The 25,867-nt window shown below is 44.3% G+C and overlaps 1 protein-coding gene, 2 long non-coding RNA genes and 1 pseudogene across 7 annotated transcripts in view; 1 reads left to right on the top strand and 3 right to left on the bottom strand.

Annotated features, from left to right (window-relative positions):
* The window catches only part of LOC309622898, an 843,724-nt gene that overhangs the window by 194,793 nt on the left and 623,064 nt on the right, over positions 1-25,867 (bottom strand). The gene's annotated exons all lie outside the window — the stretch shown is intronic.
* GRIA1 (glutamate ionotropic receptor AMPA type subunit 1) overlaps positions 1-25,867 on the bottom strand; it is a 315,761-nt gene that overhangs the window by 79,106 nt on the left and 210,788 nt on the right. For all 4 annotated transcript variants that reach the window (XR_014241162.1, XM_082379063.1, XM_082379062.1 and 1 more), the window contains exon 11: positions 19,722-20,092. Coding sequence is in view for 3 of the 4 variants with exons in the window: in XM_082379063.1 (XP_082235189.1) it covers positions 19,722-20,092 (371 nt within the window). In the remaining variant the exon portion in view is untranslated. The remainder of the gene's footprint in view (positions 1-19,721; positions 20,093-25,867) is intronic.
* LOC309622902 overlaps positions 1-25,867 on the top strand; it is a 480,082-nt gene that overhangs the window by 302,108 nt on the left and 152,107 nt on the right. The window lies entirely within an intron of this gene.
* The window catches only part of LOC309622864 (N6-Methyl-AMP deaminase pseudogene), a 472,574-nt pseudogene that overhangs the window by 353,781 nt on the left and 92,926 nt on the right, over positions 1-25,867 (bottom strand). The window lies entirely within an intron of this gene.

Here is a 25,867-nt window from a genome sequence, read left to right as displayed (position 1 = left end):
TTAGATCAGAATTTAGTTAGCCCAACTTGATTGTTCATTCTAGGAATGGCTCTATCGCAGAGTAAAGTGTATTTGTATTATCACTTAATTTTAATTGACATTTACAGAAAATGAATAATTTGGTGTCATATGAATAAATGGTTGTCTGCTCCTTATCCTGTAATGAAGTGGCAGTAGCCAGTCTAGGGAACACGATAAGATATATAATTTCTACAGTAATTCACGTGGTTTGTGTCAGTGGCTTGCAAATACTGCTCCGCTAAGTTTCATTGGTCTGCCAAAAGTACAACAGTGATCATGGCAAATTCAGATTACAGGGCCAAGTTAGGCCCACTTGCTGGGAGCTCTCCATGGTCTTGGTGTCTGTAACTATCTACAGGGTCTACTGACTTGAGTCCTGTGGTGTGGATTCCTTTGGCTTCTGCTTTAGATTATTCACACTCTGTGTGGCATGCCACAATCAAGGCACTCCTGCATATGTTTCTGTTTTCTTATCGGGGACCTTAACGACACTGCTGGACTTTCATGAGTGCCATATACAAACATAGAACATTACAGAATGACTGCCATGCACCAAGTCCCTCTGCTGGAAATAGAGATATAGAGACGAGTGAAAATTGGGCTCTGCTCTTAGGGAGCTTACATTCTAGTTGAGGAAAAGAGAGGAATTGTAGAATCACAGATAATGTCCTGAGAATTAACAGAAATATGTGAAAAATACATGCGAGTTCTGCGGTAAGAACTGTGGACTGTCCTAGCAGGTGGAGTGGAGGAGATCAGGAGAGACTTTCCTGAGAAAGTGATATTTGAGCTGGGTTGTGGAGAATGAGTCCACAAGCCTGAGAAGGGGTGGGGTGCACTCTCCAGACAAAGGGACAGCAAGGTGAAACCTCAAACAGGGTCCAGGAGTTTGGAATGGAACAGAACATAAGAGAGGCCAGAATATAGGGGGGAGGGGGAGAGAGAGAGAGGTGGGAGGGAGAGAGGAAGAGGGAGAGAGGGAGGAAGAGGGACAGACACATACACACAGAGATACAAATATGGATACAGACAAGGATAGGAAAGGAGGGGCCAGATTTTAAAGGGCTTTGAAGGCCACATTAATAGGCTTAGGCTTCATCCTAAAGTGATGGGGTAGAATTACTAGAGTCTGGTCAAGGTGGTTAAAGGGCTATATTTGAAGTGTGCAGAGCAAACTCTAGGGAGAGAGCTGGGAAGCAAGGAGACCTTGTCACTTGAACCTTGTTTCTGGGCACATCTGACCTCATGACTGACAAAGCCCTATGTGCTAGTTACCTGAGTTCTAAACCTTCATGTGAATATAGCTAGTCACAGCGCTCTGCTGACTTGGCTGAGTCAGAGCAATTGCCTTCTGACATAAAGGAAGAGAACTGATTATACCAGTGAAATACGGACGGTATTCATCAGTTCCTCCTCCTTCCTAACTGCCTGGAAGCTAGTCTGGGACCTTTTAATCTTCTCTTTGGATTAATGCAACAGTATGCTGCCTGCTCCTTTTCTGCCCAGGTTGTCCATTGCTATCAAATTAAGCATTTCAGAGGAAAACTTTCAGCCCATAACTCTCCTATTTATAAATTTTCTGATCTATTCTTTATTTCTCACATAATATCCAGTCCTTTGCCTGGTTTTCAAAACCCTTTATAATTTAATACTACTCTTTTTTTAAAAAATAAATTTACTTATTTATTTTAATTTCTTTTTGGCTGAGTTGTGTCTTCGTTGCTGCACGCGGGCTTTCTCTGTTTGCAGCGAGCAGGGGCTACTCTTCGCTGCGGTATGCGGGCTTCTCATTGCGGTGGCTTCTCTTGTTGTGGAGCACAGGCTCTAGGCGTGCAGGCTCAGTAGTTGTGGCATGCGGGCTCTAGAGCGCAGGCTCAGTAGTTGTGGCACATGGGCTTAGTTGCTCCGCGGCATGTGGGATCTTCCCAGACCAGGGCTCGAACCCGTGTGCCCTGCATTGGCAGGCGGATTCCCAACCACTGCGCCACCAGGGAAGTCCCTAATACTACTCTTGTATCTACTTTACTTCCTATACCCTTGCATCAGGCTTTCTTCATCGGACTGTGATGTTTCCTAGCTTTGTATTTATGCCTGTACTAAGAAACTTTTCTCATGTGTATGCATATAAAAATGTATTGATAAATGCAAATCATAAGTACTATTTATTTAAACATGTATTCATTTACTTCTTCTCTCACTTAACATTATTCATCAAGGCTCCGTGGTAGGTGCTGGGGTTACAGTGGTGGGCAAGACAACGAGGTCCTGACCCTTACGGAGCTCAGAGTCAGCCTAGAGCTTTGTTACTCAAAATGCAGTACTTGGACCAGCAGCATTGGCTTCATGTGGCGGATAGTTAGAAATGCAAAATCTTAGGTCCCACCCCAGACCTACTGAGTTTAAACCTCATTTTAACAATATCCCTAGATAATTTTTATGCACAAAAGAATTTCAAGAAGCAACAGTCTAGGAGACAGGCATTGAAAAAACAACTGTAACAATAGCATATAGATGGCTATGATGCTGGAGGGACAGGGATGAGAGGGAGATAACGCCACTTTGTTGAATGTTCAATTATTTAAAGAGTATGTATTTTTTTCACTGAATTAAGTAAGAAGTGGTGTGTGTGTGTGTGTGTGTGTGTGTGTGTGTGTGTGTAGACACCACGTGTGATTCTCCTTGAGAATCTCTCACTCACCTAGCCCTGTCCTGAGTCCACTATGGGTGACTAACATACTTTTGCTAACACTGATTGATTAAATTGCTTACAGAAGCACTCAGACCAATTTGAGGATTTTAGACGTTTCAGCAAATGATGGAATTGTTTGATTTTTGCCAGTACAGTTTTGATTTATTGAGTGTTGGGGGGTATTGTTTTGCTGCAAGAGAAACCAAATGTTGTTTATCCTTTTCAAAGCCACAGTGTTTCACCACGGTTGACATAAACAGGGGTGGAAAATTCACGAGATGAAATGGAACCAAATTTTGCACAGGACAGTTTTTGTGCTGTGGTTCAAGGCTATGGATGAGTTCACTCTTTCTGTGACTTATTTGTATTTTAATCATGTATGGAGAGCTGGGTGATTCACAGCTAGGTCAATACTCTTAGTTTAACTGCCCAACACATCCATTACTTAATAATACCCTTAGACTCAACTGGTACAAAACATAATACCTGAAAAAAATCCACATTTTTTAAAGTTTTTAATCTCTCTATGGTGTGCCAATGCAAGGCCCTGCTTTCTTCACACATTGACTTGAGACTAAGGGTTAATAAAAGCAACCATGTGTTGAGTGCATGACAAATTCGTATCTGCTCCTCACTACCTTCTATCTCGTCTGAAATGCATTAATTTACATTAATTTACTTGAAATTTACATTAATTTACTTGAAAGAGGATTAATTCTTTTCTCTGGTAGTCTCTAGAGTTTTACATGCTCCATGTTTGGATGCTAAAGGATACCTTTTCTACTCATGATTGTCTTGAGTTTTAACTGTCACTTTTAGGTGTTTTGAAACACTGTCCAGAAAATCACTGACAGAGTCTCAGCTATTGATTTGTTCTAGAGCTTTGAGAAAACTCCCAAGCACTGGTGCTTCAACAGAATCATAGCATCTTATGGTTAGAAAAAGACTGCAGATATGGTCTCATAAAAGTTTCTCTTCTACACCACATTCAATGCCTCCAGGGGAATCATCCAACCTCTGTTTCAGCACCCTGAGCAGACTTCTCCAGACATCTGGTTACTAGTTATCAATATATTATAAAGCTCTACTAATTAAGATAGTGTGGTATAGGGGCAAGAATAGACAAGTATATCAACAGAAGAGAATAAAGAGTCCAGAAGCAGACCTATGTGCATTGGGTGATTTATGAGAAAGGGGTAGGCAGTGGGGAAAAGGATGGACTTCTCAATAAATCATGCTAGTTCAGTAGGATACCCATGTGCAAAAAAAATTGACCTTGAACATATCTATAGGACACATAGATAAATGTGAAAGGTAACATTTCAGCAGAAATCATAGAAGAATATCTTCATGACTTTGAGGTAGGCAAAGCCTTCTTACACAAGGTACAAGGAATGTTAGCTGTAAAGGAAAAACCTTGCTAAGTGGACTACCTTAAAATTATGTATTTCTCTTCCTCATCCAACACTGTCAAGAGCGTGAAAAGACAAGTCACAGAACAGAAAATATTGATATAACAGACATCTGAAGAAGGACGTGTATCAAAGATATATAAATAATTCTTGCTCAACAATAAGAAAAACACAACAGAAAAATGAGCAAGAAATTCACAAAGGTACTTAATAAAAGAGGCTGTACAAGTGGCTAATAAACATGAAAAAGGTACTAGTCATCAGGAGAATGCAAATTAAAATGGCAATGTCTGTGTATAACTGTGTAAAACTGTGTATATTGCAATACACCCACTTGCTAAAATAAAAAAGGCAGATGGCGAGCAACTGGAACTCATATATATTATTGATGAGAGTGTAAATTTGTTTTCAGAAAATAGCCTGGCAGAATCTATGACAGGAAATGATAAATAATGTGGCCTAGGAATTCGTTTCCTAGGTATACACCCAACAGAAATTCAAGTGTGCTCATCAAAAGACTTTTACAATATTTATAGCAGCATTATCTATAATGGCCTCACACTGGGAGCAACCAGAATGTTTATCTGCAAAGACAGTCACACTTCTGGATTGATTTGTGGATAAATAAACTGTGATAAATCCACACAATGAAATATTACCTAACAATGAGAATGAACGGACTACAATTCTATGTGATAGCATAGACGCACCTCACGACATAATATTGAGCAGAAACAGCCAGACACAAAAGAGTACACAGAGTATAATTCTGCTTTGAGATTCAAAGACAGCTCAGTTAGTAAAATTAATCTATGACATCAGAAGTAAAGACTAACTAAGTGGTTAGTCTTGTTTGGAGAAGTGAGCAGGCGGGCGGAGGTGCCTGAGGTTCTGGTAGTATTCAATTTCTTAATTTGAGTTCTGATTACACAGGTGTTTTCACTTTATGAAAATTAATTGAGTGGTATATTTGTGATTGGTGCACTTATTTGTGTGTTATACTTCAACAAAATTAAAAAAAATAAAATCAGTTGTGCTTCAAAGGGGGAAGATATGGGTAAAACCAGATTCTAATCAAAACCTTCCTTTACTCATCATGTTGTATTAAATTTAAGAGGGAAAAGTCCATTGAGTAAAAAGGACGTTGAAGTTAAAAAAAATAAACTATGAATCTTCTCTATATAAGTAGGAAAATTCTTTTTCCCTCTTTGAGTTTTGATGTAGAAGCTATGGTGAAATACAAAAGCATTGGCTTTGTGGAGAAGCCTGATAGATTGACTTCTGGTTTAATGATGTGCTTGCCCTTTCTCCCTCCAGCCATATGGATAGATGAAGACTGACCTTCTACCAACATCCATCTCTCCCTTTTGGGTCACCCGTGGATGGCACTCAGTGCTCAAGATACACCCGAGCTTTGTAAGTTCATTGCTGCTTGTGTGTTAGTCTTATCTCTCCAATTAGACTGTGAACATCATGTAAGCCAAGACCTGGCATTTCTTATTTCTGTGTACTCTCCACCATACTAAGGAGAGAACGGATCGTAGGGGCTCAGTAAATGCTCTCCATTGTAGAACGCCAGATCGTTCAGTCTGTGAAATCTGAGGTCTGAGGAGTTAAGTCACTTGCCCAAGGTCACTTGGCACAGTTATGTCTTCTGAGTCCAGCCAAGATCCCTGCACAGCCTTGGTGAGAAGAAACAAGCCATGCACCTTCCGTTCTGTTCCCTTTGTCCTTAGTACTTCTTAGTGCAGAGATGCAAAGGCACAGCAACTCAATTTTGCTAATTCTGATTGTTTTGCTTGCTGATTCACTGAGCAAATACTGCCTAAATGTGGGAACCCTTGGCTCTGGGGAGCAGGAACAATCTGTGTAGTCTTGAAAAGGCAAAGACAGTGAGTGACCTGGCTCAATTCAGTGTGCAGATCTGCAAAATGAGAACACATCAAGCTTTTGTGCACCTTCTATCCCTTTTCATTTGCCTCCGGGGATGATGATGAAGTTCAAGGCCTTACAGATCCTGAAAGTTGTTGAAATCTAAACCTCAGTCCTTTGAAAAATTGCTCATTGTTTGTTAAGGGTCACTTGAGTTCTTTTCAACAAAAATGCTTCTTCCAAGTCTAGATTATAAAAAGCTCAGTGTTAATTTAACCCACTGTGTGAACTCTCTCAACGTGGGTTTCCTGAAGTATAAAAATGAGGTAGACAAGAAATGACCTGACTTTTAAGGCTCCATTCTGTAGATTCATTTGGGATCTAATCTATAGATTCATTAACTTAAATAATTACTAGCATCTCTTATAGACACAAACTATTAATAAGCACGGACTGCATGTTAATAAGCACTGTCCAGAAGTGTCATACATATGTGTATGTATCTCTGTTTGTTGGGGGATAGAGAGAGAGAGAGAGAGAGAGTATGAATGTGAATGACTACGTGTCTTTCACTGAGCACTTATTACATGTCAGGCACCATGCTAAGTATTTTAAATTCCTTATCTTCTTTAATCTTTAATTCCAAAAAGTATTAGCTTCCCTTTATATATAAGGTGTGGCTGATTGTTTTTTCCAAATTCCACCACCACAACCTCTCCCATTCCATGTGTTCTTCTTACAATGTGATTTTTGACAGTTGTCCTACTGAAAGGTAGACTATATGTTCCTTCCCTTTTGAGATGGCTGGGCTGGTGACTCTGGCAGAAGTCACACCATGTGACTTCTCAGGGTAAGTCATGAAAGGTGCTACAGCTTCTGCCTGCTTCCTTTTGGTCCCTTGTTCTTGGAACCTGGCCATCACGCCATGAGGAAGCCCAAGCAGAGTGTGGAGAGGGCACGTATAGGTGTTCAGGATGACAGCCTCCACTGCCAGCGGTGTAAGTGAGCCTTCAGATGATTCCATGCCCCAGCTGTCAAGTCATCCACAGCCTTTTAGTTTTTCCCATCTGAGGTCCCAGACATCTTTAAGCAGGGACAAGCCATCCCACTGTGCCCCTTTCCAAGTTTCCTGACCCAGGGAATCTGTGAACATAATAAAAAGGCTGTTGTTTCATGCCACAAGTTCAGGGTAGCTTGTTATGCAGTAACAGAGGCTCTGAGTTGCAAAACTAGTTGCCCAGGGTCACACAGCAAATTAGTGTTAAGAAGTAGAATTATGCCCAGGTCTAACTCCAGAGCTCATGTTCTTAATTACTCTCTGGAAAAAGCCTTGTGTATTTACAAGTCCTGCAAAACCAGTGTCTGTCACTCTGGGATACAGAGGAAACCATCATAATCTGACCACTAAGAAAGAAAACCGGGTGCCCAGGAGATCAGGAGGGGACTGGCGGCCATTGTGGTTTGGCGGGAAGGGTCACTGCCCAGGTGACGAGTTTTGCCAGGGAAGCAGGCAGGAGTTCAGATCCAGTTCCTGTCCAGGCTTGAGGTATGGAATAACCCTGGGAAGGAGTGAATGATGCTGCCAGTATCCTCGAGTCATAGCACTGCACCTGGCAGCCTTCCCCCTTCTCATGGGAACAGCATCCGGACTTCCCTCTGGCCAGTGCTGGACCAGGAGCACAGCCAGATAAAGAGAGGCATGTCAGTGAGTCTCTGAAAGCTCTTAGCAGAGAATAAATGATCGGTAGGAGGCCAGGGACAAAGCAGAAAGGAAGTAAAGTGATAACACAAAAGAAGGGAAAGAAAATTAAGATTTTCTTGAACCCCTGTTGTAGTTCAAAAATAAAGCTAGGCACTACTCAACATGCTTTAGCCTCTGTTTGCTCATGTATTCTTATGAGAATCCTATGATATTGGTATTAATGGCCTCTTTTTTTAAAGTTGAGGAAACAGGCTTGGCACTTAAGTTACTGGCTCAAGTCTTAATAGCTGGTAACTGGTGGACGACAATCCAAACCCCGGTCTGTGTGATTGACCGGGTACTTGGTCTCCAGACACAGCCATCTCCTCTGCTTTGCTTGGGCTCTCCCGCCACCATCGCCTTACCTGAGGCTCCTTCTATAAGTCTACCTTTATCCCTTGGGACCAGCCCAAGTCCCTCCTTTTCTTCCAAGCTAACCCAGACCATTTTAGTCCTCAGTGATCTTTCTTTTCTACCTATTGTCTATAAATCCTGCCCTTGGGAATTATTCAAATGCACATTCTGCTTTATTATCTACCTTTCTTCCCTTGTATATCTTGGTTCTTGCAAAGTCAGAGGTCTGTACTCAGGTTTCTTGCTTTTTCACACCTGCCATAATACTTAGCACTGTACCTAAGGCAAGGTTTATATCCTAAATGGTACTCAATTAAAATGTTTGATTAATCCTCTCTTGGATCTGTAGAAATACATACCTACAGTAATCAGAAACAAAGCAAGATAAACTCCCTCTTCATTCTCTCTCCGCATTCTCAGAGTGGGGACCTACACAGAGAACAGGGCATGAAAGGGGAGATGAATACCAGGTGAGTGCCCAGCCAGACTTCCACAGAAGGGAAGCCCCTTTCTGCCTGACAGCCCCTTCTGTCTGCTGCTCAGGAGATAAATAACCTGGCAACAGCAGTGGCAGGGACTTCCTGAGTGCCAGAATCCTCTGAATTCCAGAAATTAGACCCTGGCTGACATGGTTCCACCCATGGTGGACCAAGCCTTAACACCAATCAATAAAGGTGCTCCACGGGGAGTAGGGAGTTACTTCCTGGCAGCAACCGAAGAACTGGCCCAACATTGCCCTTTTTCAAAAAAATTTATTTATTTATTTATTTTTGGCTGTGTTGGGTCTTCGTTTCTGTGCGAGGGCTTTCTCTAGTTGCGGCAAGCGGGGGCCACTCTTCATCGCTGTGCGTGGGCCTCTCATTATCGCGGCCTCTCTTGTTGCGGAGCACAGGCTCTAGACGCGCAGGCTCAGTAGTTGTGGCTCACGGGCCTAGTTGCTCCGCGGCATGTGGGATCTTCCCAGACCAGGGCTCGAACCTGTGTCCTCTGCATTGGCAGGCAGATTCTCAACCACTGTGCCACCAGGGAAGCCCCAACATTGCCCATTTTAGATTCTGTGTTTCTTGGGTGACACTCTAATGCCTATACAACAGGTTATAGGGCCCCCAAAGTCATGGTATTGAATGTATCCTTAAACCTTGTGAGCTCCAAACCCTTGGCTAATGAGTCCCTAGGGATGACCTTGATTGACAGGTCCCCTGGCTCAGCATATGCCTGCTTCAGTGCCTTTGCTCACAGTGATTCCCCCACCAGAGATTTCCCTCTTCATTTCTCTTGCTTTTGTAGAAAATCTTATCTCATTTTTCAAGCCACAGTCCAATGCTTCCCAGAGGTCTCTTTTCACTACAACCCACACTAATATTTCCTTTCTCAGAAAAGAATCTAGCTTCAACTCTACATACCACAGAGTTTAGTCCTCAGTGACACATTCCCCTAGTTTCCTGTGTTCCAAAGAGGCAGCAGGGTGCAGTGAAAAGAGCCTATGATTTGGGACCGGTGGGACGAGAACCCATTATTCCCATTATTATCCAGGCTACGCAATCCTGAAGCTCTTTACGAAGTAGCACAGGCAGCCTTGTTCATCCACCTAAACAGCTGCATTGTGTTCCACTGGATGACGAAGCATCACATTTTTCAGCTGACGGTCAGTGGGCTACTTCTAACTTTTTAAAACAACAGTGAAATGAAAATCCTTATACATACATCTTGCCACATTTGCACAATCATTTCTATAGGATAAACGTGTAGCCTCCAGATGGACCGTAATTTTAAGGCCATTTGTAATCCTTTTTGCCTTTCCCCCCCCTCCATTTATGTCTAAAGCACTACAGGTAAAAATATGCCCTCTCCAGCTTTTAGCTCTGACTGTGGAATCCACCCTATGTCCACAGTCACCTCCCAGCTGAAACCAAGAGGTTGGCCTCTCCAAAGCGGCACCAGTTGCATCTTTGCTCTTGTCTGTTTCACCATCTCCCTCACCCAGCTGGCCGTGCAGCACACACTCTGGTGGGGGCAGAGTGCCCTCCCAGGGGCTTAGCTCTTCTTCCCCAGGAGATGGCTTTTAAGGACAAAGATACTGTAAGGAATATTGATGGAAGAAAACCCAAAGCAAAAAAGGTCTGTTAGAAAAAAGTTAGGGAACCCTACAGAAGAAAAAGGATGCTTTTTACTTCCATGAATTCTAACAATCCACAGGGAGCCCTAAGGGACCTTCAGAAGATTTTTGGTCTTGGAAGACAACGGTGTGTCAAAGATAAATCACGAGTCTTTGATTCCAATAGACACAGGTTATAATCGCAGCTCTGCTGGGTAACCATGAACAAGGGGATTAATTGCCCTCAGCCTCAGTTTTCTCATCTATAAAATGATGTTGATGTCCCTGAGCAGAGGTTGTCACGGTGATTAGAGGTAACATCATATGACACTTAAGAGAGTGCCTGATACATAGTAGGTGCAACAAACTAAGCAGTTATTACTACTGTTTTCCCAGCAAAGAGAAGAGTAGAATGTTCCTGAAAAGTGGGGTAAGTGGCAACTCTAGGATGACAGGGGACTTTGTTTTCTGGGTTGGTCTATTTAACTTCCTTTCCTCCAATTCTTCCTGCTTTTCCTCCACATTCATTGAAACACCAGGACTGAGTTGCCCCATGTTACACAGGTAGTTAGTGACAGCCAGAAATTCTCTCTCTTAGGTTGCTTTCTCTCCATTAAGTGCAAAATATGACATGGTCATATTTTAGAAGGCTACTTGTGAAAGTGCATGTATTCATTCAACAAACATGTGTTGAGTACTTAGAACACACAACACCCGTGTCAGATTCTGGATGAGCGGCAGAGATAAGTTTGCCAGTATGTGTTTTGATAAGAAACAGAAATGGGCAATGGTAGCTGAGGATTGAAGATATAAGATGCCCTCGGAGAGATTCAGATGACCATGGCGACAGCAACAACTATGTCGATAGCATTTACCATTTGTGCATCAGCCAAGGAAGAGCTTTCCACGCATTGTGTCATCTAATACTCAGACTATCCCTTTGAAGTAGGTGTTTTTATTATCTCCATTTTCCAGAAGAAGAAACTGTGGCGCAGAGAAGTTATTTTCCCACGCTTACATAGCCAGTAAGTGGCAGAGCTAGGATTCAGCTGCAGGCAGGCCTATTCCCGAGTTCAAGCTGTAACTATTACTGCAAAGCATAGCTTCCGGGGACTTGGGAGGGAAGCAGTGGGAAGGCAGTATTTGCAAAAGGGAGTGTCACTGAGAGGGAAAGATGGGAGAGGGTGCTCCAAATAGAGGGAATGACAAGGCTATAAAGGCAGCCTGGGGCTGGGGAAACAGAATGAAGCACAATCTGACTTGGCTAGAGCCTTGGCTGGACCTGGGAATCAAAGGGACACTAGCCTTAGATGGGAGCTGGGGACATACCAGGCACCATCTTGCTCCCATTTTGAAGAGGGGCAAGTGGGACAGAGAGGGGAAGCGACTCACCCAGTGGGCTAGTAGACTGAGACTGAGCTTCTTTCTAAGATCTTTTACCACCTCCTCCAACCCTGTGGGCCCGCTGCCTGTGACGCAGCTGCTCCTGTTTCCCCCCTTGGGAAGGGCTCCATTCTGCTCTCAGCAGCTACTGTGCCTCCTCATTTTAAGGTCCTTTCTCCTTAAGCCACCAGATACACAAGGTGACTGTCATCACGTAGGTCTGTCGTTTCTGTGTTAGTGGAACGCGTTATTTTCTGCTAGCTACCTTGGGCTTCATTCACCTATGATCTTGCTTGAACACAGGCTAGCATAGAAGTATTCATTTGCCACAGTTGGATGGTGGTACTTAACTCATATTCAAAACCATCAGGCTCCCCATAGGACTCTGAGCATACATTCCCCATCAATTCAATTAGTTATGCTTTCATTTTTCCCTTTTTAGAACTCAGTACTTCTTTCCAGGTGAACAACTGGGTCTCTGGATCTCAGATGCTATATTTCCAGAGAGGGTTTAAAAAGAAATGGGTGGGGAGCTTCCCTGGTGGCGCAGTGGTTAAGAATCCGCCTGCCAATGCAGGGGACACAGGTTCGAGCCCTGGTCTGGGGAGATCTCACATGCTGCAGAGCAACTAAGCCCGTGCGCCACAACTGCTGAGCCTGTGTGCCACAACTACTGAAGCCTGCACACCTAGAGCCCGTACTCTGCAACAAGAGAAGCCACCGCAATGAGAAGCCCGCACACTGCAACAAAGAGTAGCCCCCGCTTGCTGCAACTAGAGAAAACCCGTGCGCAACAATGAAGACCCAATGCAGCCAAAAAAAAAAAAAGAAGGGATTCTCTCCAGGAAGATGTAGATGGACCTTTCTGGATATAAAGTTGTGGGGACTGTCTTTCTTTTAGTGCAGCCCTATTCACGGCCTGGATTTTCCAAGATATGTGAAAGGAAAGAAAAACATAGCAATCAGTTTTTTATCCTTCGAACCAAAAATGAGGGCTGGTGGGGAGAGGAGAATTCCTTTTAAAAAAATCTATAAATATGATATTCCAAGTGTGCCTAAATGCATTAAAGGCACAGTGGTGTTTTATACTCAGCACCATTCTTCCAGGGGTCCCCAGCTGACGACCCACAAGCTGAGTGTAGGTGTGCGTTGGTTTCATCTGCAGAGTTCTCCTGGCAGTGACTGTCCAGGGCTGAGTGGGAGCAGCACCTTTTTAGCTGACACAGGCATGCCCAGTTGAGCACAGCTCCTAGCTCACCCCTGTTTTTGTGTTACTGAACTTATGCTGGTTATCTGTGTGACCTTGGCTAAGTCCCTTCCCCTCCCTGTAAGCCAGAAGCTTCACCTATCGAATTGGGATGGGGGTGTTGCCTACATTTTATTTTGTTTATTGCCTGCTTTCTCTCCCTAGAAGGTAAGCTCTAGGAGGGCAGGGGTTTTTGTCTGCTTTGTTTGGTGATGTCTCCCGTAGCATCCTGAACCATGCCTGCCATATAACAGGTGCTAAATAAACATTTAAGGAGAGACTAAATGGTCCTGAACATCCCTTTTGGCTCTGGGAAACACTTTCTGAATGTTTGCTTATTGTGATTTTGGAGGGAAAAAAACTCTCTCCTTCAATTAAACTGTTCAAACCCTGGAGTTCCGCAGCAATCTAGAGAGAAAGAGAGAACAATTTGACTTCCCCCTTGCTGGCGGCCAGAACTGCTGGCTGAGAGGCAGAAAATGATGCTTTTCATTTGCATGTCCAGCAAAGCTTTTACACTCCTGTCACTGCCTTCATTTGAATATTTCCATCCGGCTTGCACAGGCTCTGAAACTTCTACTCCTGTGCTTCACCATGGTCTGCAAAACTGCTCAGTATCAGAGCCTGGCTCTGGGTCTCGCCATCAGGTAGCAGACGGTTAAAGTTGAAAAGGAAGGAGACATTGAGCTGGAGTCCCCCAGTGATGGGGGACACACTGTCCCTGCACAGATCACCCCTGTCACAGCTGTGGTACCTGTTAATGGCGAGGGGGACCCCATCAAGGGGAATGTACTCCGGTGAATCCTCTATGAACTCCTCCTGGTAGCCTGGCCTGCAGAGGCAGCAGCGTCCTGGCAAGGCTTCTGCCTTCAGTGGCCATGCCCAGGGCCTCACTCCCCTGGCAGGTAACACACCACAGGGCAGCGAGCAGGCAGATCCTGGGCTCGGTGTTTGCTGTGGTTGACTGGCACGATTTCAGGCTGCCCCATGGACCTTACTTCTTACACTTCTAAACTGAGTTTCCTGAACAACATCCTAGCTCAATGGCTTTCAGACTTTAATGCCCAGCTGCCCTGGGGGAAGGGGAGGGCTTGTGGAATGTGTATTTCTCTCTCCAATTGCAGAATTCCCAATTCCACGGACCTAGGGTGGGGCCTGGAAATCTGCATTCTTACAGGCATCCCAGGTGATTCTGACGCAGGGGTCCCAGCAGAAACCCTCATACCTAGTCCCAAGACCCAAAGCATCTAACACACATTTCTTGCATCATCGCTGTGCACACATCCTTATGACACTGTTCCTTGCAGCAATGAATCTGTGTCCTGAATGAGGATTATGCTTTCTAAAGATAAACTATTTCACACATTCAGGCTGCTTCCGTCAACTTCCTTGAATGTTTACCCCCTTCTTTCCCCTGCAACACTCCAGTTACATCAATAGGGAAAGAGGAAGGGGTTTCCACGCCTATCTCTGGGAGGGAAGCGGGGAGAACAGGAGGTGGAAGGGGGAGGTTCCTCATCACCCCTCCATGCACTGTAATACTGGTTGCTGTGGAATTTGTGTGTGAATGCGAAGGTCAGGCTGCCATCGTTTATCAGCTCTGTTCATTGGCTACTCTGTTCCCACGGTGAATCAGTCTCAGGGCCCTCCACAAGCACATTAACTGGGGCAGGGGCTGTGGTAGAGGGTTCCCAGAGACCTCCAAAGTGCTATCACTCCCCCGCTTTAGAATTCTTCTCGCTGAGAGTAATTATCTCTACTAGGGGGAAATAATTATCATACATTCTGTCACATTCTAAGATCAGGAATACAAGAGTTCTGAAAGCTGAAATCATAATTTCCCATTTTCCTCTCTTCCCCTACGACCTTCCAAACCCCTCTCCTTTTCCTTACTAAGGTCATCCAATCCCAGCAAAGTGGAAGCCAAAGGGGAGGTAGGGGCCGTGGGAATAAAGAGTTGAAAGGCTCACTCTGAGTTCACTTGCAGGCAGTGGAGCCTGGGATGAGACTTCAGGGTAGGCGGCACTGGACTGGGCGGCAGCAGGCCAGAGGCATTGCCCTGGTGACCTTAGGGAAAATCCCATTCCCCTTTGGAGCCTCAGTTTCCTCATCTGTAACGGGGCGGATGGACTAGATCATTCTCACGATCGGAGCCAGACCTAAAGGTCTCCGGAATTGTGGTGCCATGTTTTCCAAATGCTCCCTACCTCTTGGAGACACCATTGACTTTTCCCTCTCCTCCCCTTCAAATATCCAATCTATCAGCAAGGGCTGTCAATTCTAGTTTCAGAGTAGACCACTAATCCATCTCCATGCCCATCGTAATTTCCATCACTATAATTGCCCCTAGACAGACGTGAGAACCTATTGCTTGGTCCCTCTGTTTCCACTCTTGACTATTCTCTGCTTTAATTCATTTTCCTCATAGCTCCCCAGAGTAGTATTACAACATGTAAATCAATCCTTCCCTTGCTTAAAACTCTCCAGTGCCTTCCCATTGCATTTAGAGTAAAACTTTAAATCTATACTATGGCCGTGGTGCGCGATCTGGTCTCTGCCTACTTCTCTAATAATACAGCTCTGTGTAAGCTTAGCTCCTTCTTACCTATCTGCTCCTTGGAGGAACTTTCTCAGAACACCCTAAGTCAGTCCCCTTTAATTCCACTTCCTTTATTATCTAGTGCTACAGCAGATTCATTTTATTCACAGTGCATCACAATTTATACATTCACAATTGTTTACGTAATGTCTGTCTTATCCCGCTGTACTTGCCATCACCTTGAAGGAAAGACTCCCGCCCCCTCATGCTCCATCATCAGTGTATCTTCACATCCTCGGCACCCAGCACCCTGTGCTGCACCTCACGGGCAATTAGTAATATCTGTTGAGTAAATGAATGACATTGGCCACAAATAGGGTCAAAAGCTACAGAAAGGAAAGTTGGGGGAACTAAAGATAAATCTTGCCTGGGATGATTTTGCCCTTCCTTTAATATATCCCTTCTCAAAATGTTCCTGTCCCTGAAAAAAGAAATCTAAAGTATCTATTAAAAATAGGTCTTTGGGCACAAGACACCGGCCTGCAAAGGCAACTCATGGATGGCATTCTTAATATCTTACCATCAACCTAATGAAGAAAGTTGTAATTTGTGATCATAGCTCAATTGAATTTTAACTTTGAATGTTAAAATAGGCTACACGAAAACAATTTCTCATAGAAACATTTTAAAGGGAGGAGAGAAGACTCTTGAAAGCAAATCAGTAGCACTTACTGGCATATATCACTGAAGGTGCTATTTACATATTATCTTATCTATTCATGGTGTCGGTGAACAAAACATTGACTTGGGCGCTTTGGCCAGTGCTGCTGGTTGACTCACCAATATCCATTCCAACCCCTTCCGTTTTAGAGGCTAAAAAACCTAATTCTTGCCATTTCCACCTTCCTTGTTGCTAGAAGTGATTGTGGGCCACTGCTCTGACTAACGAGATAGACAGAAGGAGATGCCCGCTTGGGATGGGGAGTATATTGTAAGCTTTTGGTTTCCTGCTCCAAAGAGACGGAACTGGCTGCAGTACTTTTTCCCCCTCTTGCTGCTTGAACACGGACGTGACATCTGGGAGCCGCCGTTTTGGGCACACGAGAAAAGGCTGGGGCAACCATAGCACAGCAGACCCCGATTTCACTGAACCATGAGCCACTGTCTGCCTCCGCTCTCCTTATAAGAAAGGTAACTCTCTAACTGTTCCTATTACTCTGGTCAGATTATTGCGTTACTTGCAGACACCCACATCTGGCCACATTTCATTGGCTTTTGGTTAATAGACATTAATATAAATATTGACGAGATTAAGAAAAGATAAAGCTACTTGTGTATGCATGCAGATATGTGCAATTTAGGTGGAACTTAATCCCCCAAGTTCTAAATTTGTGAGGATTTATGATATATTCCGTTAGTAAATAGCAAGAACAATTAATTGAAGCTTATTGGAAAAGATGTTTGAGTATCAAAAGCCCTTAAAAATACCTCCTACTGTAGCCCCAGGGTGTCTAGTGCTCTGCATATCAGAGGCTCATGAAACTTCGTTGACTTCATCAGGAAATATGTAAACAACAACAACAACAAAAGCTTCCACTGGTGTTTGCACTTGTCTGCTTGGCTCTGGTTCTCATCACTGTCATAGCATCCTTGTGTTTTTGTCTGGCCCTAGTGAGGTGAAGTATGTACCTTTTCTCTTTAGCATATATTCCCAACAAATGTTGTGATGCATATTCTGACTCTTAGGGGGGTTTATGCAGGTCCCTAAGTGCTGGAATTGGCTGAGCTAGGCCTGGTATGCAAGAGTCCACCTCAAGTGGATCAAACTCCTTTTTCTGGCAGGTTGGGTCTTCTCAGACCCTTAAATCCAAAATCCTTCCTCCCAGTCCCTCTGAGGGGGAGCCTCAGAAACCCAGGTATTGCTGGTCTCAGGAGTGAACCACCGTTCTGCTTTGTCCGTGGACTTGCCTAGAAGAGAGAGGTCCAGTGGCTTTTCAATCAGTGTGAGCAGTGGCACCCTTTCTTCTAGTGAAGTTTAGCAGAAGTCCAATATAGAAAATCGATAAAAGAATTGAAAATAGCTTCCCTTTTGTTGTGCTTCCTATGTGCTGGCTGGATACTGTGTTATGGGTTCTATATGTATCAATCTCTCTTAAACCTCACAACAATACTAGGGTTGTTTCCCATTTTACCAGTGAAAATACAGAAGCATAGAGCGGATTTGATTTATTAGAAATGGGAAGGAAGGAGGCTGGGTTTCCTGTTTGGTGTCATCTTCACCTCAAGGTCAATTCCTAAGATAGCCTCGTGGAACCCTCAGGAGTCCTGGAAACACAGTTTGAAAATCCTCTTCTAGCCAGAAGTCACAAGCGCACATACCCTTTCAGGGGCAGCTGAGTCACGCAGGAATGAAGCTGATCACCTGGGGGCTGTGGTCCAGTGGGGAATACACGCATCAGCTCAAGAGGGCAGCTGCCACTCAGTTTTGGACCATCATTGCCAAACTGTGCAGGTTACACAGAAACTTGCCTGCTAGAGGATTCAGTTTGTGGGTCACTAACTTGAGACTTCAGGAGGAATAGTGAGGAGTGTGAAAACACAGTCTGAGGTCAGTCCACAAGGGTGCCCTTAGCGGATAAGATGCCCAGCCATGAAGGAAATAAAGGAGAAAAAACAAGCCCAGGGGTCTTTTCAGACACATGCATGTTTGGATGGCCCATTATACTGACTAGTGAAGAATCATTTCTTCCCACTGTTTACCTACTGGCCTGAGTTATTTTTAAGCAAGCCCTTCCCCTGCTTGGTTCTCTCTGCTCTTTACCATGTGTTTGCCAGTACTGGCCAGGCTTCCAGTCTCACACCTCTTCTCCCACGCAACCCCCCTGACTGTCTTCTTATTTAAAGAAAAACAAGAGTATAATGGTGAACGATGAGACAATCTAAATTATACAGCGGGCAAAATGAGTCCTGAGGGGAGCTCCTTAGGAAGATTTTATTCCATTGCCACTTAGGAATATTGGTCCTTGCTGACACCCAAATGCGAACCAGACAGGTGGTAAAGATGCCTCCAGCACGTGTCTATGAGGCCTTGGTATTTATGCAGTTATGCCCCCAGAAAGTGAGAGTGTGTGCAAATCTATTCATGCAGCCAGATTCTAAGCCATGCCTCCCTGCATGCTTTAGAAGCTCGGTATCTATAAGGGACTGCATACTGATTAAAGAGCTCACAGACATTAAGCAACTGTAAAAGGAAATACAGTCAGCACTTATTTATTTGTGACATGATTTGTGACATGAACTTTCCAGAATATAGTTGAAAGAACGTTACACACAAAGACAGAAAGGGGGTCAGTAAATTTGGGAATTGGTGTAGATTGGTAGTTTTCAGATTTTTTGTTTCCCCTCTCCATTCCACTTTTCCTTCTTCCTCCCTCCCTGCCTCCTTCTTTCTCCTTCCCTCCCCTCCCCTCCCCTCCCCTCCCTTCTCCTTTCCTTTCCCTTCTGTTTTTCAAAAGAAATTGTATTCACAAGTCCAATATGTAAAACAGACAAAAATGGAGCTACTCATGTCTCCTGTGGGGGCTGAAACCTCACTGATTTGGTCACCCCAGTACTCTCAGTATGATATCTGAGGCATTTCTAAGAAACTTCATTTTCCAACCGTAAGAAACAAATTTACATCACCATGGGAACTAGATTATTTCCAAGATCTTTCTCAGAACCAAGAAAAGCAGAACCATTTTTTCTTAAAGATGAAGAAACCAAGGTCTGCAAGGGCCAGGTGACTTGTCCAGAGACACACAGAAAGTGCTAGAACCAGAGTGAGAACCCACTCATAATTCAGTGCTCCTTCTACCCCTCGGAAATAGTTCAGGATGGGGGTTGAATCCTGACTCACCTAGCTATTAGCTGTTTAACCTTGGAAATATATTCAACATTTCTGTGGTCCCTCATTCGTAAAAGGAGATAGAACGAGAATTCCACTTAATGCTTCTGCAAAGATTCAATGAAATAAGGCATGTAGAGGACTCAAAACCTCGCTTAGCATATGTGGTAGGTGCTCAACAAACGTTAGTCGTACCATACTGTCCCCCATCCTTTCTCTGTACCTTTCGGCTACAGAACATTAGAGTCGTGATTAGGCCTGTTAATCTCGACAGAGCACATCACCCAGATAGCAGATAGAACTGGTCAAGGCACAGGATGTGTCCGTATAATCCACAGCATGCAACGGACAGTTGACAGTAAAGCATAGTTGGAAAACCGAATACTATAAAGTCTGGAAAAAATTCCCACCCTTAATTTCCCAGTATTTGTTTTTTCCTATATATATGACATTGAGCAGAGGGGTTGAGAAGAGCTGACTCACCTGGGAGAAATGTCACATCCTTGCTGCATGAAGGCTCCCAGGGAGAACCACAAGCTGTTGAATATCCCAAACTCATTGGACTGGTCGCTGGTTGTCTGGTCCCGCCCTTCCTCAAACTCTTCACTGTGCCATTCGTAGGGGCTGAAGCGGCTGACCAGGAAAAGGACAACACTCACTCCAATGTAGGCGAAAACAATACACATCCAAATCTCATAAGCCAAAGGATCCAGGAAGGAGAAGACCCCTGGCTTGGACTTCTGTGGCTTTTTTATCATGATGGAGATCCCCAAACTCATAAATGGTTTGGAGAAATCTATCACCTCTTCCCGGACCAAGGTGATAGTTAAAGGGGCCACGGCCACATCTGCTCTCTGCAAAAAAAAAAAAAAGGAAAAAAAAACGCCCTTGAGTTCAGCAGCTCTCTGTTCTCTTATTTTTCTCTTCACTGTGAATATTCTTTTGTAATCTTAAAGGATGTGAGAGTTGGAAAGAACCTTAGAAGTCCAAACCCTCCTACTCTCTATAAAATATTTATGGTAAATGGATGATTGGCTCAATATCTCACAGGAGAGATTATCCCATTCTTTGACGGTTCTGATTGTTAGGGGAGTCTTCCTCACCTTATGGAAGGAGGCTGTCATAATATCTGTTATTTTTTGCCTGCCCAGCAACCATGCCTTCTTCCTCTGGAAGAAGAACTACTCCTGCCCCACTCTCAGTCCTCCTGGTTCAAATGGGGCTGATCACCCTGGTTATGAGGTGAAGCATATCACCCAGGTCTGTGGCCATCGGTGTACACTACTCCCCTGGCCAGAATGGTTCATTGAAGGATGGCACAGGACCCAAGTCTCTTTAATGAGCATGAGCCCTGAAAGTCAGAGTGAGAGGTGATCCATGATGAAATAATTTGAGTCACCCTTAATTCAGGGCTTACCCTGGACTCCCTAGGATCATATGTCAGTATACTCTTTTGTTTGTCCTCAGGAACATGATCCAATCAGTCTGTTTGCTTAAGCCAGTTTGAGTTGGGCTTCTTTTACCTGCAACCAAGACAGCCCTGGCTAACAAGGTAGGGAAGGCAAATTTAACACAGTAAACATTTACTGGGCGCTTATTATGCGTAAGCCCTAGGCTGGAAGGGAAGCTGTGGTCTCTACACTCAGGGAATTACAATCTAGTCGGCGAGACTGGTACACACACACAAAATTTTCCAGTCTATAGGCTGGAGCCATGCTAAGAGATACAAAGTGCTACAGGAGGTCAGGAAGGAATTAATTCTGGCTGGGGAGATCAGGGACTGCGCCATCAGAGAGGTGACATATAAATTGGCACTGAAGTGAGAGTAGGATTTCAACAGGTTGCTCGGGTACAGAATACATTCCCAGAGAAGGGAATCATGTGAGGAAAGTAGTTTCTCTCTGGCAGAGAGAAAGTAAAGTAGTATCACAATTTGTTTTTTTCAAGGAGACTGCTAAGAAGTGCACAAATAACTCAGTTTTAAAAATTCATGTAGATAAACATAAAATTGTTGCAAGAAATGTTCATCTCTGTGCATCCAGCATGTGGAATCACCAGCCTTGCTCTTCTGTCTTTCCTACCTCTGCCTAATGGCAGAAGCACTGGCATCTCTGCTATAAAATCCACTGCTCTCTTGGCCTGAGATCAAGAGATCCTGGAAACCTAACACGGTTCCATGGACAGATGCCATGACATTCATTTTGGAAATGAGAGGCATGTCTGTGCAAGTCTGTTGGAGGCGGATGGCTTTCTCTTATGACACTGCGTAACAGTCCAGATGTGAGGCTGGGGACAGATGCTGTGCAGACTCCGGCCCCGCCCAGCTGCCGGCTGGTGTTGCTTAGGAAAGATTTCCTCTGGTTACTCTCATTGGCTGAGATTTTTTTTTTTTAATTTATTTATTTAGTTTTTATTTATTTATGGCTGTGTTGGGTCTTCGTTTCTGTGCGAGGGCTTTCTCTAGTTGCGGCAAGCGGGGGCCACTCTTCATCGTGGTGCGCGGGCCTCTCACTATCGCGGCCTCTCTTGTTGCGGAGCACAGGCTCCAGACGCGCAGGCTCAGTAATTGTGGCTCACGGGCCCAGTTGCTCCGCGGCATGTGGGATCTTCCCAGACCAGGGCTCGAACCCGTGTCCCCTGCATCGGCAGGCATATTCTCAACCACTGGGCCACCAGGGAAGCCCTGGCTGAGATTTTTGAGAAGGCATTTTACATGGAATAAAAAGCCTGGCTTTAGAATGACTTAAGTTTCTCACTTATAGAAAGAAACTTTCTGTAAAGCAATGTGGGACTGAGTATGTATTTCATAGTAATTCTTTTTTTTCCCTAACACCCATTGCATAAATCTTGATGCTTTTTACAAACACTTACAAGCCATTGCCAGGAAGAAGATATCTCTTCTTTCCTCTGTAACCTAACATAGGTAGAGAAGGAATGGGGGAGAAAAGTCATGGAAATGACTTAGAGGGAATGCCCACAAGTTACCCAAAAGGGAGGTGGATGTCGAGCTTCTAAAGTGGTAAAGGGAATTGAATGGATTTGTCTGGTGCCTCCTGATGTGAGTTAATAAAAGGGACTGTGAACTGGAAAAAAAGTCACAAAACCACATGATCTTATTGCTTAGTCCATTTAGCAGTTCCAAGATTTATTCCACGGAACATTATTTTTAGGAGGGTGTTAATAAGTATAACATGAAAATAAACACAAATGTAAACAGACTACTTTGAGGCAGGACTTCTCAGAACCTTTAAAAGACCCCTATGCACTGAGAATTTCCAAGAGGGGTAAGTAGATTTAGTGTTTCCAAAATTCTTTGGCCACGGACCCCTGAGGGTCTTCAAAAGGCACCCATATGCATAGGAGACACACACAGTGGGAGATGCTTCAGTTCAGTGACCTCATTTTGCAGATAGGAAACTCAGGTCCAGAGAGGACAGGTGGTTTGTGCAAAGCAGCAGTGTTTTTAGCTTGTCTGATGTTGACTGAGAGGTCTCAGGAGTTGATTTCCAGCCCCTGAGGAAGTTACTGGACCTCTGCAGGATCAGTCAAGGGCAATGCTCATCTGGGAAAGTAGACCTGGCCGCTTTGCTTTGTGATTCACTGACCACGTGCCCTCGAGTGAGATGGTTGTCCTTTTGGATGTCAATTTCCTCTTTAGAAAAAGAGGCATAATAATTTTTGCTTTATCTATTGGAGAGCAGTGTTTTGCGAGAGTCAGAAGAATTCAAATACGTGAGGGTACTGTGACCCGTGGGCGTTTCACAGGTGCTCAGAATTATTTTCTTAAACAGATGTCTTGTGACAGTGATTCTCAAGCTTGAGCGTGCAGCACATCCAAAGCACCTTGGGGTTTTTTTTTTTTAAACCACAGATGGCAGAATTTCTAGATCACTGGGTCTGGAGAGACCTGAGAATTTGCATTTCTAACAGGTTCCCAGGTGAGGCTGGTGCTCCAGACTTTGAGAACTACCGACCCAGGAGATCCCCAAACAAAATACATCCGCAAAAAATCCTGGCTAAAGAGTAGACCGCGCTGATGCAGTAGGTAAAAGCAAAAACTGAAGAAAATGATCAGGGATGGAGATTCACTCTGAGCCAGGCACTGTTGAGGGGAACACTCCCCACCCCAGCCCTGGGATAGAGGATTCACGGGTAACCCTTGGAGGCGGTCAGTGGCTCCCAGGAGTCATGTAGCCAGTGAGCTGGCAGAGTCGGAATTCAAATCCAGGTGTCTGTCTCCCAAGTTCACTCTCCTGCTGCTTCATTAAGACCAAGAACAGGCAAGAAAGTCACTGAGAATCAGGGACAAAGCCATACCCATGCAAGAAGCAGAAATTTCATTTGCAGCCTGTGGCATCTGAGGACGCAGACACTGTTGCTATTCTCATCACTAGTTAATAGTGGCCTTAGAGTCCAGTGTGCTCAGATGGTGGGATTTCTACAGAGGCGGTATGTCCCAGCATGCAGTGTAAGAGCCAAGGCTGCATGTCCCGGCTCTGCTCTGTGTCCTTTGCCAAACTGCCTAATCTCCCTGGGTCTCAGTGTCCGCATCTATAAAATGTGGAAAATATTCATATCTACCTTCTGGGGTTGTTATGAGGAGTAAGTGAAATAATGTGGGTATTTCGCATAGTGCCTGGCATATACTACATGCTGAAATGCTACTATTATAATTGTTGATAAGAGCAAAAGGTAGCAAAAGGAAGGTGAGAGACACCCTGATTGACTTAGCCTATTTAACAGACACAGAAGGAAGAGATTTGGAAGCCTCCGAATGAATTTTTCTGATCTTGCTGGTCGTTTGTGGCTAAGAGATGCTTTCCCCACACCCCTCTATTCTTCCTCGGTTGGGGGCGGGGGCAGAAAAAGAAAGCCAAACTGAAAATCAAGAGAGGGCATCCATTTGGGCCTATCGTGGAGTTTTCAGAATACAGTTTTTACTGGGCAGAGGGACAGGCCTTGTGGAGGTGAGGGGAAAGGGGAGGGCTGGCAGCTGAGGCATCCAGAGGCAATTTTGGTTTGTCACCGATGAGCCAGTGACCCATGACTAATGGCTGGCTACTGGGGGGCTTGCCCTTAGGATAATCATGTCATTGTTCTGCTCAGATCGTAGGCCTTTTCTAAGCGAACATGGGGTGAAGGTAAAGATGAATGTTGGTGGAGGTGAAAAGTTCACAGTAGTTGCCATGGGGATGACCTGAAGAGCTTGGTGGAGGTTCCCATGGAAACCAACCTCAAGATGCAGCATTAATCACCCAGATCTCTATCTTTCACCCGTGAAGCTTCCCAAAGGTGAGAGGCAATAGGGGAGGAGAGAGGGTAGAAGCACGTCCCCCTTCTCAACTCATTAACCATCTTCCCAGGTCATCTCAAAAGCCACCTTCCTAGAAAGGATTTTCTTTGTTCCATTTCTTTCTTCTTTGAATTCCCTTTGTATGGCTCTCATGGCCATCATGACTTCTATTGCCTTGATCTGAGACAATGAGATTTTAAAACCTCCTAAATGGTTGCTTCACCCTGACCAGAACTCAATACCGGCTTGAGGCTCGGCATATGCTTCTGTTCAGAAACCCAGCCTGGAGTCTTTGATTTCTATGAGTGAAGCTGTGGTGGTCTCTTTCCTGCATGTGGTGGCAGGATTCGTCTTCCATTGCCTTTTGTTGTTCCTCTACTCAAGTACCTTCATGATCTTCCAGTGCCCACTGAATCAATCCACACTCTTTCCCTTTTCTTTTCTTACTCAGACTTATCCCTGACTACTCATCTCAAGCCCTCTACAAAAATCATCAGTGTTTTCTCATTCTCCTTTCACACCTTACTTATTTCCATCACCATTCCATAGTTTATACTTTAGAAATTCTTGGGCTGCCTTTCTCTCTATTTGAATATGGCCATGTTCAAGTTCTACATCTTTCTTGAGGGCTAGACACACTCATATTAGCCTTTTGCCTGAACCTTGATTCTCTGCTGTCTTACCATTCTCTCTCAGTGTCTTTTCTACACCATAAAATGTTAAGATCCCTGGGGACAGGGATCAGACCTTTTACTTCTCAATGATTCCTTAAACACTTAAAACAATTCAAGGCATTCAGTGGCTTCTCCAAAATGCTTCAGTTTATTGAAGATTTTGTAGCAATTGTGTGTGGTCTTATTTCAAGTGTGGTGAATGGAGTAGACCAATCCCTATTCACAGATAACTGTTATATAAGGCAGGGTAAGCCATAAAAGAAGCAGAAGCTAAATTCTACAAGGAAGGCAACAACAGTTAAAAAGGGTTCTCCCCATACCTGTTACGGGGAGAATGAAATGACATCTTGGAAAAAGTAGTATTTGATACAGGTTTGGGGGGAAGGGTAAGATTTTTAGAGGTGCAGCATGGAAGGGGACTAGAGAACAGAGTGACTCAGAGTGGTTTGGCTGAAATGGAAGGTGCTAGAAAGGGCAAGTAACTAGAACGTTTGGTTGTATCCAGGCTACCCCCAACACCAGGGAAGAAATTCATGTTGAGGGAGAAATAAGTGACTGAGCAGGGAAGTAACAACTCAGCGGTCTGCCTCGAGAAAACTGATCTTGAAGCTAAGCTATCACCTGTATTGGATGATGATCAACTGAAGTCACAAGACTGAGCT

This window comes from Balaenoptera borealis, assembly GCF_965194805.1.
Source record: "Balaenoptera borealis genome assembly, chromosome: 2".
NCBI lineage: Eukaryota > Metazoa > Chordata > Mammalia > Artiodactyla > Balaenopteridae > Balaenoptera > Balaenoptera borealis.
This window is presented reverse-complemented; position numbering and strand designations above follow the sequence as displayed.